We start from the raw sequence: 20,797 nt of genomic DNA, 5'->3' as shown, positions 1-20,797 counted from the left end.
CGTGCAGGCTCAGCGGCCATGGCTCACGGGCCCAGCCGCTCCGCGGCATGTGGGATCTTCCCGGACCGGGGCATGAACCCGTGTCCCCTGCATCGGCAGGCGGACTCTCAACCACTGAGCCACCAGGGAAGCCTGAGAAGGAGCCATTCTTATACTCTTCACAGTGCCTACCAGCGCACGAATGAGGACCTATTTGCATAAGATGATGTCGAAGGGAACCGAATTGTGAGAGCTAAATTGAACTCTAGAGATCATGTGGTCCCACCCCATCATTTTGCAGATAGGAAAACTAGGGCACAGGAAGGTTAAGTGACTCACCCAAGGTCACACAGTAACTAAGTGGCAAGGCAGAGATTCCAGCAAGGTCTGCTTGCTTTTAGAGCCTGATCTCTTAGCCCCGTCCTGTGCTGCTCTCCTGTTCCAGGGCTCTGCTCTCCTTACTGAGATGCCTTGTGGAATTTTGCTACCATTTCTGCTGGAGCCCAGCTCCACCACCCACCTCTGCAGGGCTGGGGAGACCAGGAGCAACTGCTCAGCCCTGGTTAGGCCTTTACCCTTGAATACCACAGGGGAAGAAGCAAGAGGAGGCCACACTGATTGGGTTGGGAGAGGACAATACAGCATCCCAGCCCCAAGACCCAGGGGTAAATGTTCCACCACCAGGTTGTTGAGACTAAGCAGACATGAAGGGGGAAAAGTGGAGGCCATAAGGCTTACACAGGGAGTAGGAGTGACCCTTCTCTGGAGACCAAGTTCAGCATCCCAATCCCAGAATTGGGTTATCTGCATTATATGAAGCTAAATCTGAATGTAAATGAACCAGGGACTCCAGTTTCTGGAGAATGCAATAATGCCCATCTTTTTTTTTTTTTTTTTTTTTTTGCGGTATGTGGGCCTCTCATTGTTGTGGCCTCTCCCGTTGCAAAGCACAGGCTCCGGACGCGCAGGCTCATCAGCCATGGCTCACGGGCCCAGCCGCTCCGCGGCATGTGGGATCTTCCCAGACCGGGGCACGAACCCGTGTCCCCTGCATCGGCAGGCGGACTCTCAACCACTGCGCCACCAGGGAAGCCCCAATGCCCATCATTTTTAACTGCTGGCAGGAAGCAGTTAAGATGGACCTGTTCCATAGCTCCCTCCATGCACCATGGAGTTGGTTCCTTGAACAAGACATGGGCAAGACCCTATAGGGAACTCCCCGCTGCCTGGTCCACCAATGGGATGCCCCCTGCACATTTCAGAGACAAGGTCTGATGCTACTTGGGTCCCCAGTGCACGCCCCATGACTGAAGGAGTAACGCTCTCTTGTGTGGTCCCCTGTTCCAGGACGCCTTCCCTCACCTCTGCTTGCTGACTAAAATTGTTGCTTCCATCCTTCAGAGAGGAAGCTTCCCCACCGTCTAGGAAATATCTGCTCTCATGGCTTCCAGAAAAGATGGACACATGAGGCATCAGCACATCACAGGAGCTCATAAAGTACTGGCTGACTTAATGTTCAAGGAAACCCTTGGACATGTGGAGACATTCAAATGACAGTAATAATACAGGCACATCTGGAGACACGCCTTTCCCTAACCCTCTGTAAAGTGGGCTGGCATGTGGCTGGGGGAGCCCTGGCCTTAAATTCTGCCACTTGTGTGCTGTACAGTCTCCAAGGAGTCACTTGACTTCTCCAAGGCTCTGTTTTTTCATCTATAAAATGGGAGAAATAACTGTACTTTCATCATGGGACTTGAGGTAAGATTCAAAAAGAGCTGGTATGTTAGACCCTCAAAAGCTCCCCAGGTGATTCTAGTGGACAACCAGGGCTGAGGACTGCTGGGTGACGGGGAAAACCCAGACCCCTGATGTCCACGCCAGGTTTCTTTCCTTTCTCCCAGGTGCCAGGGAGGTAATAGGTAGCTGGCTAAAGCTTAGGCATGCCAGGCTCGGCTTCCAGCTTCGGCCTTCTTGTGGCCTGGATGTGGACGCGGCAGGCAGGCGGCCCTGATGGAGTGCAGCAGGAAAGGGGCCGTGTACCTGGGGAGGCCCAAGTCATTAATCAGGCCTCTGGGCACCGCGCCTGGTCTCTGGAATATTCATAAGGCCCCTCCAGCTGTGCCAGGCAATCAGGGTGCTGATTGCTCCCCCATCTGCAGCTTAACATTCCACTCCAGAGAGGAGAGAGCTGGCGGCTGAATGTTAACCAGGGAAAAAAGTGGCTCGGGCCTTCACAACAGCAGCCTGAACAAGAGCCCCAGGAAAGACAAATCCACTCCTTCGAGATCTGCCGGCCCGGCCAGAACTTATCCATCCCCCAGCGTCACAGGCAGTGGAAAGAGTCGCGGGTTCAGAAATAAGTGAACTGGTTTCTGGCGGCTCTGCAGCCTGTTTCCCCAGCTGTAAAATGGGGATGGTTCTACCAAACGCCCCAAGAGGACTGATGAAGATGGAGTTTCTTGGACTGGATTGCTGTACAAAGGCAAGGCATCATCATTGCTTGTAGTTGTTGTGGGCATGCTTCCTACCCTGCGGAAAAGTTTTTAATCACAAATATTGAAGTCTCAGGCAAGCTGGCTTTAAGGGAAACTGAACAAAGGAAGAAAAGCTCTTGGAAAAGGCAGCCTCGGGCTCGGCCTCAGGGCATGGATTTGGGGGTGCCAGGCTTGCTATTCTCATCTGCCCCAAACCTCTCAGAGAAGCAAGAAAGGAATGGGAAGGACATTTGACAGTAGACGGCCAAAAATTCAGAAAAGAACTACAAAAGCAGACAGTGTTCTGTGGCCTTCTGGTTGCTCAGGAAAAAGAGTCTGGACCCAAGCAGTGCAGGCACAAAAGTGTGCCACCATGAGTTCACAGCTCATGAGTAACGCTCTAAGTAATGATTAGGACTCACCAAGATACGGCCAAAATCTTTCCTGTGTTTATGTTGAATAATACAGGAAACTGTTTTTAGAGAGATTTCTATCTAAATGGAGAGGAAAAAAAAAAACTGGAGCTAAAATAATATAACCTTCTTCCTAGAAAACCGACCAACATGGAACAGTCCATCTCTCCTGCTGACAGACAATGAGGGTCCTGAACTTGGCATTATTGTTATTGCTGTTTGTTGCTGCCCCTCTCTATCCCCAAGACCAGCCAGCCCACAACAGTGTGCTCAGCCCTGACCACAGAGGGCAGAAGCCTGACAGCCTTGGCCAAGGCAGCAGGGGAAGGCAAGAGTCAGCCTGATTCCTAAGCAGCCCCTCACTGGGGGCAGGACCCTGTTCCACAGAGTCTCAGACATCAGGGTCCTGCCTCAGACTAAAGGAACTGTTCAGATCCAGGAGCTGCCTTGCCCCTACCCTCCAGCCCTTCACCCTCACTCTGGGTACTTGTATCTTGCTAGCATTTTCTCCAGCCAGCTCAGAAGCACGTGTTCCTCTGGAAGGAAACATTTGTCACATACATCAAATGAGTGCTGAACTGAGCCCCTACTCTGGGTTATGTGTTCTCTGAAACCTCACACGTTCTCTCTTCACGTCAACAAATTGCTTTTATTTCTTTTTTTTCCTAAAGTATAAAACATTAAGTGTTCATCTAAAAAAATTTTAGATAATATAGTTAAGGAAAAAGAAGAAAATGAAAGAGCGCTCATGATCCCAATACTCAGAGATAACCACTTTTAACATTAAGTGTGGGACTTCCCTGGTGGCGCAGTGGTTAAGAATCCGCCTGCCGAATTCTATCAAACATTTAGAGAAAAGCTAACACCTATCATTCTCAAACTCTTCCAAAATATAGCAGAGGGAGGAACACTCCCAAACTCATCCTATGAGGCCACCATCACCCTGATATCAAAACCAGACAAAGATGTCACAAAGAAAGAAAACTACAGGCAAATATCACTGATGAACATAGATGCAAAAACCCTCAACAAAATACTAGCAAACAGAATCCAGCAGCACATTAAAAGGATCATACACCATGATCAAGTGGGGTTTATCCCAGGGATGCAATTCTGGATTCTTCAATATACGCAAATCAATCAATGTGATACACCATATTAACAAATTGAAGGATTAAAACCATACGATCATCTCAATAAATGCAGAAAAAGCTTTCGACAAAATACAACACCTATTTATGATAAAAACACTCCAGAAAGTAGGCATAGAGGGAACTTACCTCAACATAATAAGGGCCATATATGACAAACCCACAGCCAACATCATCCTCAATGGTGAAAAACTGAAAACATTTCCACTAAGATCAGGAAAAAGACAAGGTTGCCCACTCTCACCACTATTATTCAACATAGTTTTGGAAGTTCTAGCCACAGCTTCAGAGAAGAAAAGGAAATAAAAGGAATCCAAATTGGAAAAGAAGAAGTAAAGCTGTCACTGTTTGCAGATGACATGATACTATACATAGAGAATCCTAAAGATGCTACCAGAAAACTACTAGAGGGGGTTTCCCTGGTGGTGCAGTGGATGAGAGTCCGCCTGCCAATGCGGGGGACACGGGTTCATGCCCCGGTCCAGGAAGATCCCACATGCCGCGGAGCGGCTAGGCCCGTGACCCATGGTCGCTGAGACTGCGCGTCCGGAGCCTGTGCTCCGCAACGGGAGAGGCCACAGCAGTGAGAGCCCCGCGTACCGCAAAAGAAAAAAAAAAAAAACTACTAGAGCTAATCAATGAATTTGGTAAAGTAGCAGGATACAAAATTAATGCACAGAAATCTCTTGCATTCCTATACACTAATGATGAAAAATCTGAAAGTGAAATTAAGAAAACACTCCCATTTACCACTGCAACAAAAAGAATAAAGTATCTAGGAATAAGCCTACCTAAGGAGACAAAAGACCTGTATGCAGAAAATTATAAGACACTGATGAAAGAAATTAAAGATGATACAAACAGATGGAGAGATATACCACGTCCTTGAATTGGAAGAATCAACATTGTGAAAATGACTATACTACCCAAAGCAATCTACAGATTCAATGCAATCCCTATCAAACTACACTGGCATTTTTCACAGAACTAGAACAAAAAATTTCACAATTTGTATGGAAACACAAAAGACCCTGAATAGCCAAAGCAATCTTGAGAAAGAAAAACGGAGCTGGAGGAATCAGGCTCCCTGACTTCAGACTATACTATAAAGCTACAGTAATCAAGACAGTATGGTACTGGCACAAAAACAGAAATATAGATCAATGGAACAGGATAGAAAGCCCAGAGATAAACCCACACACATATGGTCACCTTATCTTTGACAAAGGAGGCAAGAATATATAGTGGAGAAAAGACAGCCTCTTCAATAAGTGGTGTTAGGAAAACTGGACAGCTACATGTAAAAGAATGAAATTAGAACACTCCCTAACACCATACACAAAAATAAACTCAAAACGGATTAAAGACCTAAATGTAAGGCCAGACACTATCAGACTCTTAGAGGAAAACATAGGCAGAACACTCTATGATATAAACCAAAGCAAGATCCTTTTTGACCCACCTCCTAGGGAAATGGAAATAAAAACAAAAATAAACAAATGGGACTTAATGAAAGTTAAAAGCTTTTGCACAGCAAAGGAAACCATAAACAAGACGAAAAGACAGCCCTCAGAAAGGGAGAAAATATTTGCAAATGAAGCAACTGACAAAGGATTAATCTCCAAAATTTACAAGCAGCTCATGCAGCTCAATATCAAAAAAACAAACAACCTAATCCAAAAATGGGCAGAAGACCTAAATAGACATTCTCCAAAGAAGATATACAGATTGCCAACAAACACATGAAAGAATGCTCAACATCATTAATCATTAGAGAAATGCAAATCAAAACTACAATGAGATATCATCTCACACCGGTCAGAATGGCCATCATCAAAAAATCTACAAACAATAAATGCTGGAGAGGGTGTGGAGAAAAGGCAACCTTCCCTCACTGTTGGTGGGAATGTAAATTGATACAGCCACTATGGAGAACAGTATGGAGGTTCCTTAAAAAAACTACAAATAGAACTACCATATGACCCAGCAATCCCACTACTGGGCATATACCCTGAGAAAACCATAATTCAAAAAGAGTCATGTACCAAGATGTTCATTGCAGCACTATTTACAATAGCCAGGACATGGAAGCAATCTAAGTGTCCATCAACAGATGAATGGATAAAGAAGATGTGGCACATATCTACAATGGAATGTTACCCAGCCATAAAAGGAAACGAAATTGAGTTATGTGTAGTGAGGTGGATGGATCTAGAGTCTGTCCTACAGAGTGAAGTAAGTCAGAAAGAGAAAAACGAATACCGTATGCTAACACATATATATGGAATCTAAAAAAAAAAAAATGGTTATGAAGAACCTAGGGGCAAGACGAGAATAAAGATACAGACCTAGTAGAGAATGGACTTAAGGATACGGGGAGGGGGAAAGGTAAGCTGGGACAAAGTGAGAGAGTGGCATGGACATATATACACTATCAAACGTAAAATATATAGCTAGTGGGAAGCAGCCACATAGCACAGGGAGATCAGCTCTGTGCTTTGTGACCACCTAGAGCGGTGGGATAGGGAGGAAGATGCCAGAAGGAAGAGATATGAGGACATATGTATATGTATAACTGATTCATTTTGTTATAAAGCAGAAACTAACACACCATTGTAAAGCAATTATACTCCAATAAAGATGTTTTAATAAATAAATAAATAAAATAAGCATTAAAAAAAAAAAAGAATCCGCTTGCCAATGCAGGGGTCACGGGTTCGATACCTGGTCTGGGAAGATCCCACATTCTGCGGAGCAACTGGGTCCGTGTGCCACAACTACTGAGCCCGTGTGCTGCAACTACTGAAGCCCACACACCTACAGCCCATGCTCTGCAACAAGACAAGCAACTGCAATGAGAAGCTCACACACCGCAACAAAGAGTAGCCCCCGCTTGCCACAACTAAAGAAAGCCTACGTGCAGCAACCAAGACCCAACGCAGCCAAAAAAAAAAAAAAAAACATTAGGTGTCTTTTCCAAATAGGTGGATGGCTAGATAGATATTTTTCAACGGGATTAATCAGATTTTACCTTTTTTTTTCCTCAGTTAACAGTGGGTGATAAATTTTTCTCTCATTAAATATTCCCCTGCATCAGTGGTTCTAAAAGTATTGTATGGGAACCCTTGGAGATCCCCAAGACTTTTTCAGGGAGTCCGTTGGGTTAAAACTATTTTCATAATAATACAAGACATTATTTGCCTTTTCACTCATTCTCTCAGGACTGTACAGTGGAGTTTTCCAGAGGCTGTATGATGTGTGATATTGCAACAGGCTGAATGTAGAAGCAGATATGCAAATCCAGCCATCTTTTATTAAGCCAGTCTAATTTAAAGAGATTTGCCAATGTCATTCTTCTCATTAATTTTTTTTGGAAAATATAATTATTTTTCATAAAAATATGTTTTTTGGGAGTACATAAAATGGGTTTATTATTAGGTGAATTAACAAATGCATATTTTTGAAATTCCTTTTTTTTTTTTTTTCTTTTTTGCGGCTTGTGGGATCTTATTTCCCCAACCAGGGATTGAATACGGGCCCTCGGCAGTGAAAGTGCAGAATCCTAACCACTGGACTGCCAGGGAATTCCCTGAAATTCCTTCATTTTTATTTTGAATATGCTAAATATTAATAGATATAGCCATATAAGCAAAAGCTCTTTGGGGTTCTCAAAAATGTTTAAGAGTGTAAAGTGATTCTGAGGCTGAACACTTGAGAACAACTACTCTACACCATTACCTGTGGTGACTACATAGCACCCCTTTCTGTGGATGGCCCCTAATTTGTTCATCCATTTCCTTATTGAAATGGGTTGCTTCCAATTTTCACTACTATAAAAGTGCCGCACAAATCATCGAGTACCTACATAAAGTGAAAACTTCCTGGAATGACAGAAAACAACAGAAACCAACTGGAAGGGTGAGCCATCACTATTAGTCTATTATTAATCAAATTAAACAAAAATGTATCACAGGATGTGAACAAATAAAGTTGAAAGGCTATGTGCACGTTGAATATATATATACGTGTACAGATACATATGTTTCCATAGAGAGCAAGACTTACGCTCTGTAAAGAGTCCTTTTTTCTCTGCTGTCTATGAAGTGGTTATAAAAGCTGATCATATTCTAGAGCAGTGCTACGGATGGTATGAAACTCTTTGGTACCATTACAGAAACTGAGAGGAGTTTAGAAACTTTAAGCAATTTGAGAAAGAAATTTTATTTCTGTAGGTAGGAAACAATAAAAAATTGATGTTTGTAAAAAAGTTGAGTACAAAAATGCTGCAGACTTTCAAAAATATATACTTGAGAGTATTTCTGTAGAATAGACTCCTAGAAGTGGAATTGCTGGGTCAATGGACACGCATCTTAAAATGTTAATAGATATTAACAAGTTACCTCCATTTACACCTCACCAAGAGTAAGATGTAAATATACCAAATGTCCTGAGAGTGTATGTGAGTGCCTGCCCTCTGACATCTTTGGCAAAACCAAAGATTATGATTCTTTTAAATCTTTTTCTACTTAGTAGGCTAAAAGTTATATTTTGTCTTCTATGATTGCTTATTCATATCCCTTGCCCATTTTCTATTGGGTCCTTTTTCTTATTGATTTTTCTTAACTCTTTATTTATTCTGGACAAGCATCTTTTGTCTGTCATACATTGCAAATATTGGCTTGCCTCAATTATGTGGCTTGCCTTTTAATTTTGCTTACATGTCTCACTAGAGTATAAAAACTGCCTTTAAAACTTTTATTCTAAATTTATTCTAATCTATTAATCATTTCCTTTATGGTTTTATGGATTCTCATCTGGCTTAGGAAGCCTTTCCTTGTTGCATGATTTTAAAAATACTCTCCATTTCCCTCTAATACACTTGCAGCTTTTCTTTTTATTTCTTAATATTTAGATCTTCAATCCATCTGGAATTAATTTTTGTTATGGTGTGAGGCATTGACTGTTGACCTTTGTAATCCATGTAGTGGAGCATGGCAGGGTGCCAGCAATGGGCTTGAGCCCCAGTAAGAACCAGCCCATGCATTGCTGGGGACCTGTAGGCCTGCCTGCTGCAGCTGGAGCTAAGCTGGTTCCCAAGTGGACAGATATCTGAGCCCACCTGGTTCAGGAGGGGAGGCAAGCTACATTTCAGAATCCTTCCCAATGAGATAGAGCTGTTGTGGGCATCTGCAAAGTTAACAAGCAGAGCTGATGACACTCCAAGAAAGCACCAAAACATCTTTACCATGTAGTTTGGTTCTCAGAGAGCTTTCTGTCCATTACCCTCCTTGATGCCAACATCGCTATGTAGGTGGAAGGGGATTCAAGATGCCCACTTTACCATTACAGAAAATAAGGTGCAGAGGGGTAAGTGACATGCCCGAGGTCACGCTCCTGGTGAGTGGCAGAGCCCAAATAGAACCTAGACTTCCTGCTCCCGAGTCCACAGCTCCTCCGACCTCTCTGTGCATCAGGCTCTGAGCCCCTGTCACCGCAGCTGCCCCCTTTAGTGGAAGGGAGGGTCTGGCCTAAGGCTTTCCCAAAACTGTGCTCCCCCACTGTGGGCAGGTGAGACTGGAAAAATCCATCCTCCACCACCAGCTGACAGAGGGTTTCGAGGCTTCCTTGGGCATGTACCTCCTCCTCTCCCCGAGTGTTTGGTGGAGGGTGGGAGTGATGAGTCAGGCCGGGGAGGGAGAGCTCAGCCATAAACAAGCGGGACTGACAGCGAGCACTTTCCTTGAGGCACGTGACCTCCCACGGGCCTCCGGGGACTCTGCCTGAATGGCAAAGCTTCAAAATTTCGTGATCTAGGCTCTGCACATTTAATTTGCTATATTCTCAAAGGCAGCCACAGAAGGGAAGAAGCTTTTAGAGAGGAGGTGGGGGATGAGGGAGAAGGTAAATTATTTCTAGTCCCTCAATGAAGAGGTCAAAATGTTGTTTTTAATGAGTGTGTCATTTTTGCAGACACCCAATGTGACTATGCTGGGTCTTTATCCCCTCCAGCTCCAAACCAAAGGGACACCCAGGACGCAGAATTGTAGAGCTGGGTCTGGCCTTGGAGATCAGATGATCCGATCCCTTGGGGTTAATGGGAACCCCATGTACCCCAAAGCAAGTGACTTGTCTAAATTGGGGAAGTTGTGGGAACAGATCTCAGGTCTCCTGGATGTACTTGTTCTCTCCTTGGATATTCCTCAGGTCCCCCACCTACACTTGCTCTGGTGACCATTGGGGAAAGCCTTGGGGAAGGCACAGCCACTGGACACACAATGAGAAAGTAAAAGGTGGGGGTCAGAGAGAAACGGGCAACAGGCCCAACAGTGACCAAGCAGGGCTTCTCTCCACCCTGGGGCTGCAATCAGGCCTACGGAGGTACGGGTGCCTACCTGTTCCAGGGGGATGACGAGGAAGGAGCCACCTCCCGCGCTCTCAGTGACAATGGCCAGGAAGCGGGCATTGACGGCGCAGAAATGGTTATCATGCACATTCTTGGTGATGGGGATCCCGTCGAAGCAGTGCTCCCGGTTGGCCACCTTCCCGTAGACGTTCCGGAACTTGGAGCTGCGGTATTGCGGACGCCAGGACATCTGTGAGGGGCCAGAAGAGACAAGGGTCAGGCCGGGAACTGCTTCCCAAAGGGCTGAGCTGGGCACGTGCGGGAGGTCTCAGGGATGCAGGAGGTGAGGAAGGCCCAGCATCTGCCCTCAGGATGCGGGGAGAGGGGAAGGAATCTCCAAGAATCGGGTGCCCAGCCCCGTGCTGGAGGACTTACTCTTTCAATAAAGTCCCGCAAGGGCAAAGACTGGCATGAGGGCATCCACACACTTCCTGCTTTCAGTATACACGTCCACACCACCTTCCAGAAAGGATGGAGGATCCTTTCACTCTCAAGGGACGTGCCACGTGATAGAGCAGACCATCCATCCAATAACATGTCTGGGCTGCCTCTTGCGTGTCAGAAACTGTGCTTAATTTAGTATGGGACGTGCAGACAGAGGAGGCTGGTTGTTCACAAAGAGAGAGAACACTTCTAATGATGAGGGGCGGGGGAGGAAGACAGCCCCTTACGTGCAGCAAGGTAAATGACCACCCATTATCATACACTCCTCTGATTCTCTCTAGGGCTTCTAACCCACAAGTGCACCCTCAGAAATCTCTTAGTCCTATACATCATCACCATAATCATTATAAGTATCATCATCATCATCATCATCACCACCAGGCCCAGAGAGGTAAAGTGACTTGTCCAAGGCCACACAGCTAATGAGTAAGGTCATGAACACAGGTCTCCTGATTGGAAATCTGAGACTCTTTCTTATGCCAGATTAGCCTTTGGAGCAAGGTTTCTCAGTGTGTGGCCCACAGATCACCTGTATCAAAATCATCCGGGATAGGGGAGGTTTCTCAGCCTCCCACATCATTTGTTAGAAATGTTGCTTCCTGGGTCCCAATCCAGACCTACTAAATCCATTATTTTGGGAATGGGGCCCAGAAAGAGGCATTTTAATCCCGCTTCCCTGCCCCAGTGAGACAGAAATACACTGAAGTTTGAGAGCCCCTGTTCCAGAGAATGGAATGGTACCCCTCCCGACCCCTCACCACCCACCAACCATGACACAGGGTCCAACCGACTGACCAACTGGCCCCTACTGCATGAGTGTCCCATGCTGTGCTCAGTGGAGAACACAGATACACAGATGTGCATGTGTGGGTGTGTGGAGGACAGGATGGGCAGCCCACCGTGGAGTTCAGCTTTGTTGTAGGATGGCGCCTCCTATGGGGAAGCCCTACGAATGGGCGCCATGGCAGATGGAGCCCAAGTAGGTGCTGTCCTGGCAGACACGCATCCAAGCTCAATGAGCAATGGCAAGTTCCCAGCCGAGGCCTGGCATTCAGTAGGCACTTAATAAGCGCTTTATTAAATGAACATCCTTCTGGCCCGACTTTGCCATTATCCATCCTCTCCCCTTCCTGCCAAATCTCCTGATATGCCTTGAGTCTCCCACTCCATCTCAGGACAGAAATTTCTTCAGATGAAACTTCCAAGGGGAGGAAAACAAAAGGAAACACCACCACAGCATCAGGAAACCAACCCTGGGAATTTGACTGAAAACAAAACTTTGCATCTGATTTAAATAAAGCCAGGAGCTCAGCCACAAAGGCCTCTGTATTGAAGGAAGAAGTTCAGTTCCAGTGAGGAGAATCCCAGGGATTCTTCAGGCAAGCCCTCTTCCGGCCAGCTCTCTGGGCCTCCACCCCCCTTCTCCACTCCTCCAGGCCACTCTCCACGCCGCAGGGCCAGTGCCCTACTCTCCACTCCTCCCCACCTCCCAGCCTCTGCCCACACTGTACCCCTTTCCTTCCTGCCTTCTCCCCTCTCTGCCGAGTTCTGCCCAAGACTATTCAGAACAAAGTCCCGCTGGAGAGGCAAGTGCACTGGACGGGAGCCTGGCTGGTCATTTCTGGCTGTGTGACCTCAGACAATCCTCTTCTGACTGATTCCTCATCAGGATTACATCAGTGATGCCCCGAGTGTGGTCCCAGGTGGTCACTCATGGTTCCTTTACATGGTACAGAGATGAAGTTTTAAATTTTAGTAGTTACATATTTATTTTTAATTTGCATTAGAAAAAATATAACTTGCATGCCAAGTCCATGATTTCACAGGTATTAATTAGTGCTAAGAAAGCTAAGTTTAAAAATAATGAATTAATTCAAAGAAAAATACAGCATGAAGAATATAGTCTGGGTGGTACATGGCCCCAGCAGAAATTCTGTCTGATATGGGAGTATTGGAAATCACTCTGTCTCTTTCAGGTAGAACATTCTAGATTCCACAGCTCCCCCTGAAGAGAAAGGAGGTGGTGAGCCTGCTCATTCCAACCTCTTGTTCCTTGTTGGTGCAGTTCTGGCCTGGAATGCCTTCGCTCTCTTCTCTGTCCAGCCCAACCTTAGCCTTCAGGGCCTGACTTGAATCTGACTGCCCTCCCAAAGGTCCAGCAGAGAGAACTCTGTGGAGATCAGCCCCAGCCTGCATCCTAGGAAAAACAGAGAGCGTCTCTCAGCAAGCCCGGCGCTGACCTCTCCCCACTGGCTGGTAGGCTGGGGCTGACCTCTCCGCTGGACCTTTGGAAGGGCTGGGGGAAGGAGGCCAGGGGGCCCTTATCACTGGGCCTGAACCTTCACCCCTCATGAAGCCACAGTAAGCATGCCTGGCAGAGCGCTGGACCAGGAGTCTGCAGTCCTGGGTTTTCACTCCCCATTCTAACTCCTACTAGCCTTGGAAAGACACTTTGCCTCCCTGAGATATTCTAAAATGAGACTCATAATTCCTGACTTTATCTGGTTACTTTAAGAGTCAAAATGAGATATGTAGGCACAAGGTCTCATTCAAGATAAGGTATCACTGCTGGGCTTCCCTGGTGGCGCAGTGGTTGAGAGTCCACCTGCCGATGCAGGGGACACGGGTTCGTGCCCCAGTCCGGGAGGATCCCGCATGCTGCGCAGCGGCTGGGCCCGTGAGCCATGGCCGCTGAGCCTGCGCGTCCGGAGCCTGTGCTCCACAACGGGAGAGGCCACAACAGTGAGAGGCCCGCGTACCGCAAAAAAAAACCAAAAAAAAAACAAAAAACAAAGATATCACTGCTGCTCCCGTGGGCCCAGTCTTCTGAGAGGTGTCTGGAAAGCATCAGACACGGACTCCACTTTCAAATATCTTACAAGCCAATGGAGGAGATGAAATGGATGCTTGACAAGTTTATGGTAGTGAGAGGTCAGGGAAGGGGGGGTCAGGGTAGGCTTCATGGAGGAGGGGCCATCTGCCAGCACGGGACACTGAGAGAGCACCGGGCAGTGTGCACAATCCCCTGCGAGGTGGGAACTATGACTGTCCTTGTTGCACAGGGTGGGAAACAGACCCAGACCAAGTTCAGACAGTGAGCAAGCACAGGATTCACTGGAACCTGTTCTGACTCTGCAGACCATATTATGTTCTCTCCAACTTCTTATTATAAAATACTTCAAAATGCAAAAATAGTTGAGAGCGTGGTACAACAATCACCCACCACCTGGGTTCATCATCATTAACATGTTGCCATGTTCCTTTATGTACCTACTGCTTTCGGTTTTTTTAGTTTTGTGGAATCGTTTGAAAGGAAGTTGCCAACATGATGACTCCTGCCCCTTTATTATGTCAGCACACATTTCCTACAAAGGAGGACGATTTCCTACCTGAACACATCACTACTACCACCTCTAAGAAAATTAACAACAATTCTTCAATACCGTTTAAAACCCAGCTAATATTCAAAATTCTTCAAAATGCCTTTTTACAGCTATTCCATATTTTGAACCAGGATTGGGAGCTGTGTTGCTCCCATGTATTTCATTTGGTTGTGATCTCTCTTTTGACTCCTTTAAATCTAGAACACTCCCATCACTTTTTTTTTTTTTTTTAGTGACACTGACTTCTTAAAGACATCAAATCAGTTGTCTTAGAAAATGTTCTAGGGGCTTCCCTGGTGGTGCAGTGGTTAAGAATCCGCCTGCCAATGCAGGGGACACGGGTTCGAGCCCTGGTCTGGGAAGATTCCACATGCTGCAGAGCAACTAAGCCGTGTGCCACAACTACTGAGCCTGTGCTCTAGAGCCCACGTGCCTAGAGCCCGTGCTCCGCAACAAGAGAAACCACCGCAATGAGAAGCTTGTGCACCACAGCGAAGAGTAACCCCCGCTCACTGCAACTAGAGAAAGCCCGCATGCAGCAACGAAGACCCAATGCAGCCAAAAATAAAATAAAAAAAGAAAATGTTCTAGCGTTTTGTCTGATGTTGCTTTGTGGTCTCTTCAAATTCATTCCTGGGGCTTCCCTGGTGGCACAGTGGTTGAGAGTCTGCCTGCCGATGCAGGGGACTCGGTTTCGTGCCCCGGTCCGGGAAGATCCCACATGCCGCGGAGCGGCTGGGACTGTGAGCCATGGCCACTGAGCCTGCGCATCCGGAGCCTGTGCTCCGCAACGGGAGAGGCCACAACAGTGAGAGGCCCGCGTACCGCAAAAAAAAAAAAAAAAAAAAAAAAAAAAAAAGTCATTCCTGGATTCCCTATAAACTTTAGGAGTCAGATGTAAAGGCTTGATTCAATTCACATTAAAGATGCCCCTGTTGTTAATCCCTGGCTTGGGCGGGGTGAGGATAGGGAGGAAGGGACAGAGGGAACTTGTGAACATGTACCTGGCCTGGCTGGCGGCAGTGAGGGGGCCAGCTGGCCAGTGACAAGTGTTTGCTCTGGAGGGTGGTGGACAGACAGCTGGAGGACCTGGGAGGCCAGATCAGGCACCGGCACACAATGTGGGCCGAAGTGGAGCATCTGGAGGCCCCAGAGTTCTGACCTTTCCTCCTGTGCTTACCAAGGGGCTGACTTCATTCTGAGGTCAGATGCACGGGTGTGCAAGCAGGGAACAGAAAAGCCTCCTCCCTATTCTGCAGAGAGAGGAGGCCACGCTGAGGCTGGGACTGAAAGAGCCACCCAGACCTCACAGGGAAATCAGTGTGGCAGCCAAGAGGTCACCTGAAAATCTGGCCCTTTGCCCCTTGCCCTCAAGCCCAGCTCAGATCCTGGTGGATTCCTCCCTGCTAGTTCTAGTGAGGCTATGACACTCTCTATGAACCTTACAGGAGCAATCAGCACAAGACTGAGACACATTTGAGCTCCCTAAAAGGAAGGACTTTCTTAATGGTTAGAGCTGTCTGAGATGGAAAAGGAAGTTATCATGATAGGTAATGAGCTTCCCATCCCTGGAAGGGTTCAAGATTGAGGTGGATGATCTCTGGGTTAAGGGCAGTGTGGAACAACAGATGGGACTAGATGGCCTTCCAGCCTCCAAATAATAGAGTTCCTCTACTTTATTAAAAACAGTGTGTTGCAACGAGAGGCGTGCTGGGGTCAGACAGCAACAAACAGGACACCCTGGCTAGCGACATTTCTTCTCTGTAAAACAGGGATCGTAATGCCTCCCCGGCTGGGTTGCTGTGACAAGGAAGGACAACGGCTCTGGTGGCAACTGCCATCTCCCCCTGGGCCTTCCCACATTGCTGATTACTGCACGGTCACTTATTTCAAGGTACGTATGTTTTCTCTCTCCTGTTACTAGATTGTAAGTTAGGCGATCATCCAACTCCTTCTGGCCCCTGCACAGCCTCCCTCCACCCTAGGCCTGGCGCTGGATTCCTGTCTATAGGAGCCTCCCAGTGACCCTGGTTGAATAATCTCTTGGTATGGTGGGAGGGCAAGGGCCAAGTTCAGGCACAACTGCCCAGTTCCTTGGAGGCGATAGGGTGAACCTCCCCCCAGGGCTGTGACTTCAGTTTACTGAAGTTTTGAGTTTTGAGCTGATACCCCACTCCTGGCCACAGGATGAGGGCCTAGTCCTTACTCTTACCCCATTAGGGCTTCTGGGCCCAAGCCCTTCCTTGTAGTGTTTGTTCTTCCGGTCACACAGCCTCATCTCCTCTGGCCTCCTTGTCACCAGGATGCCAAGGCCTCTTGAACTCAGTACACCCTTCAGGCTGGGGCTTAATGAGTCCCTTACCACTGACAGCACAGTATCAGCAAGGTGACCAATTCCATGACGCTCCCCAGCTGCCACCTCAACATCACCTCATTTGCCCCCAGCTGCAGCCGTCCAGTGGGCAGAGCTGGACAGATACTACAATCCCATTGAAAATATTTGGTACATATGTGACTAATTTGAGGCTCAGAGAGGTTGAGAGACTGGCCCAAAGTCACAAGCGGTGAAAGTGGCAGAGACAAGACCTCAGTCAAGACGTCCTGACTCTTAAAAAGACTTGAGTGAAAGCAATCTACAGATTCAATGCAATCCCTATCAAATTACCAATGGCATTTTTTACAGAACTAGAACAAAAAGATCTTAAAATTTGTATGGAGACACAAAAGACCCTGAATAGCCAAAGCAATCTTGAGGGAAAAAAACGGAGCTGGAGGAATCAGACTCCCTGACTTCAGACTGCACTACAAAGCTACAGTAATCAAGACAATATGGTACCAGCACAAAACCAAATATAGATCAATGGAACAGGATAGAAAGCCCAGAGATAAACCCATGCACCTATGGTCAACTAATCTATGACAAAGGAGGCAAGGATATAGAATGGAGAAAAGACAGCCTCTTCAATAAGTGGTGCTGGGAAAACTGGACAGCTACATGTAAAAGAATGAAATTAGAACACTCCCTAACACCATACACAAAAACAAACTCAAAATTAAAGACCTAAATGTAAGACCAGACACTATAAAACTCATAGAGGAAAACATAGGAAGAACACTCTTTGACATAAATCACAGCAAGATCTTTTTTGACCCACCTTCTAGAGAAATGGAAATAAAAACAAAAATAAACAAATGGGACCTAATGAAACTTAAAAGCTTTTGCACAGCAAAGGAAACTATAAACAAGATGAAAAGACAACCCTCAGAATGGGAGAAAATATTTGCAAATGAAGCAACTAACAAAGGATTAATCTCCAAAATGCACCAACAGCTCATGCAGCTCAATATCAAAAAAACAAACAACAACCCAATCCAAAAATGGGCAGAAGACCTAAATAGACATTTCTCCAAAGAAGACATACAGATGGCCAAGAAGCACATGAACACCTGCTCAACATTACTAATTATTAGAGAAATGCAAATCAAAACTACAATGAGGTATCACCTCACACCAGTTAGAATGGGCATCATCAGAAAATCTACAAACAACAAATGCTGGAGAGGGTGTGGAGAAAAGGGAACCCTCCTGCACTGTTGGTGGGAACGTAAATTGATACAGCCACTATGGAGAACAGTATGGAGGTTCCTTAAAAAACTAAAAATAGGGCTTCCCTGGTGGCGCAGTGGTTGAGAGTCCACCTGCCGATGCAGGGGACACGGGTTCGTGCCCCGGTCTGGGAGGATCCCACATGCCGCGGAGCGGCTGGGCCCGTGAGCCATGGCCGTTGAGCCTGCGCGTCCGGAGCCTGTGCTCCGCAACGGGAGAGGCCACAACAGTGAGAGGCCCACATAACGCAAAAAAAAAAAAAAAAAAAAAAACAACTAAAAATATTATTACCATATGACCCAGCACTCCCACTACTGTGCATATATCCAGAGAAAACCATAATTCAAAAAGACACATGCAGCCCAATGTTCCTTGTAGCACTATTTACAATAGTCAGGTCATGGAAGCAACCTAAATGTCCATCGACAGATGAATGGATAAAGAAGATACGGTACATATATACAATGGAATATTACTCAGCCATAAAAAGGAACAAAACTGGGTCATTTGTAGAGACATGGAAGGACCTAGAGACTGTCACACAGAGTGAAGTAAGTCAGAAAGAGAAAAATAGATATCGTATATTAACTCATATATGTGGAATCTAGAAAAATGGTACAGATGAGCCGGTTTGCAAGGCAGAAATAGAGACACAGATGTAGAGAACAAACGTATGGACACCAAGTGGGGAAAGTGGCGGGGTGGGCGGGGATGAATTGGGAGGTTAGGATTGACATACATATACTAATATTTATAAAATAGATAACTAATAAGAACCTGCTGTATTAAATAAATAAATGAAAATTAAAAAAATAAAAAAGTAAAAAGTAAATGATAAAATAAATAAATAAAATAAAATAATGTTGAAAAACCAAACAAAACAAAAAAAGACTTGGGTGGTCTCAGGTCCTTGTTCTACCACTTAATGGCAAAGTCCCTCTGGTCAAGTTTCTAAACTGATCTCAATCTCTGCTTCTGTAGCTATAAGATGGAAACAATTATGTTAACTGCCCAATAAGTTGTAATAAGAATTAAATGAGATATTTGGATAGAAGGCTAAAACAAAAAAAAAGGAAATTCTGACTCTTGGTTTACTGTTCTTTCCAACATAGTACACATCTCTCCTCTTTCAGCCTCTCCACCCAAGCTCTTACTCCTCCCTACTTGTTCCATACAGTACAGGGCACTACACAAAAGTGTAAAGAAACTGTATAGGAAGCAGGGGTTGGAGGAGTCAGAAAGAATCCAAAGGTTTCTATCTTGGCTGTTATTTGCTAGCTGTGTGACTTCAGACTAGTTACTCAACTTCTCTGAGCATCAGTTTCTTCACCTGTAAAATTTGAATAACGTTATCCAGATCACTGGATGCAATGAAGTGACCAAATGCTAAATGCCTGGCAAGGTGTCTGGCACGGAGGTGGGGTGGGGAGGGCGTGCTCATCACACACTAGTTCTACCCTCCCCTCTTCTCCTGTAAGGGAGAGACTCTGACCTCAATTAAGTGTTTACTAGGGGAGGGCCAAGCTCTGGCAGGAGAAGGAGGGGGCTGAGCTGGGCCAAGGGTCAGGAAGAGGGAGGGAAAGGCTCTGGCCTCCAGATGTGCGTGGCTGCTGGGCCTGCTCCCTGGCGGCCTCTCCCTGGGCCCAGGGCCATCCTGGTCTCCCTCTGAGAGGGGGAGGGCCCGGAAGGAGGAAGTGTTCATTTTGCAGCTGAATGGCCCTTATAGCCTCTTAAGAAATGGAAGCAGGCTTTTTTCTTCTCTGAGATAATCTCTGTGTACACTCCAGGTGGAGACAAATTGCATCCTGTCCTCCAATCCTAAAAATGATTTATTGTGGCCAGCGGGTGCACTTTCTAGATGACGATAGCTAAAACTCAGTCCTGTAACTGGAACACAAAAAAATGTATGAGGGCAGTTTTTGTTCCCGTCTCTGACTCAGGTGATGCGGGGAGCTCATGGCTACATCCTTGGGGAGAGCTGTCAGCTGGGGAGCCCAGGAGGCCTCAGGATCTGCCCTGGTGGATACTGGACACTTGTTCTCATGGGGCAGCCTGCCAGGATCTGTGAGAGAGCCACTCCCTGTCCACGTGCTATCAGAGAAAGGCTGACATTTTTAGTCTTGTTTGGTTCACTACCTGTGTGACCTGGGATAAGGCATCTTCTTTCTCTAGGCTTGGTGTCCTTTTTGGTGAAATGTGGGTATCAGCCACACCTACGCCTTAGAATCCCTATCAGGATGGGACAAGAGAACACTGGGGACAGGGGCTTTGCAAAAAGTGTGCCGAACGACAGATACTATCATCAGTATCTCCAGTGAATTCTCCCACAACATTCTGGGTTCATGAGCGATCGCTAGTCAACTGGTCCTCCTCCAACTCTTAGGCAGCCCTGCTTTCCAGAGCCCAGGGCTGGACACATGGAAGGGATACAGCGCATGTTCCCAAGCTGAAGGGAGCAGAAGTGGATCAGCCCGGGGTCTTGAGAAGCGCGTCAGGTCAGGCAGTAATTACTGATGGACTCTTCACTTCAGTTTCCTCCTCTGTGAAATGAAAGGCTAGGATCTTTTTAGCAGAACACTTTCTCTAAATAAAATATTACTCATAACTCCAAAATGTAAAATGGGCAAAGTTGGAGATGTTTGCATTCAAATCTAGCAGGAAACTGGGAGTACCTTCAAGCAATGGTCCTGGGACTGCACCGTGGAACCCAATTTGAGAACCTCTGGTGTGAGGAAAGGGGCCAGAAACCCACGTTCCAGCTGGCTCAGCCACTAACTCACTAGGGACCCTCAGGCAGATCCCTCCTTCTTCTCTCACAGGAGGTATTTGGGCCAGATGGCCCACCCTCTAGCTCTGCCATGTAATGGTCTTACTGAGTTCTCAGTGGCTACAAGGACTTCTGAGAAGATCTTGTAGCCATTCAAGAAATACCCAGCATGAAGA

General features: G+C 46.4%; 1 protein-coding gene across 1 annotated transcript in view; it reads right to left on the bottom strand.

Moving 5' to 3' along the window:
• CORO2B (coronin 2B) overlaps positions 1–20,797 on the bottom strand; it is a 140,548-nt gene that overhangs the window by 60,086 nt on the left and 59,665 nt on the right. The window contains exon 2 of the mRNA XM_081227778.1: positions 10,410–10,610. Within this exon, the coding sequence (XP_081083904.1) occupies positions 10,410–10,610 (201 nt within the window). The remainder of the gene's footprint in view (positions 1–10,409; positions 10,611–20,797) is intronic.

This window comes from Mesoplodon bidens (assembly GCF_964165515.1).
Source record: "Mesoplodon bidens genome assembly, chromosome: 3".
NCBI classification, from domain to species: domain Eukaryota; kingdom Metazoa; phylum Chordata; class Mammalia; order Artiodactyla; family Ziphiidae; genus Mesoplodon; species Mesoplodon bidens.
This window is presented reverse-complemented; position numbering and strand designations above follow the sequence as displayed.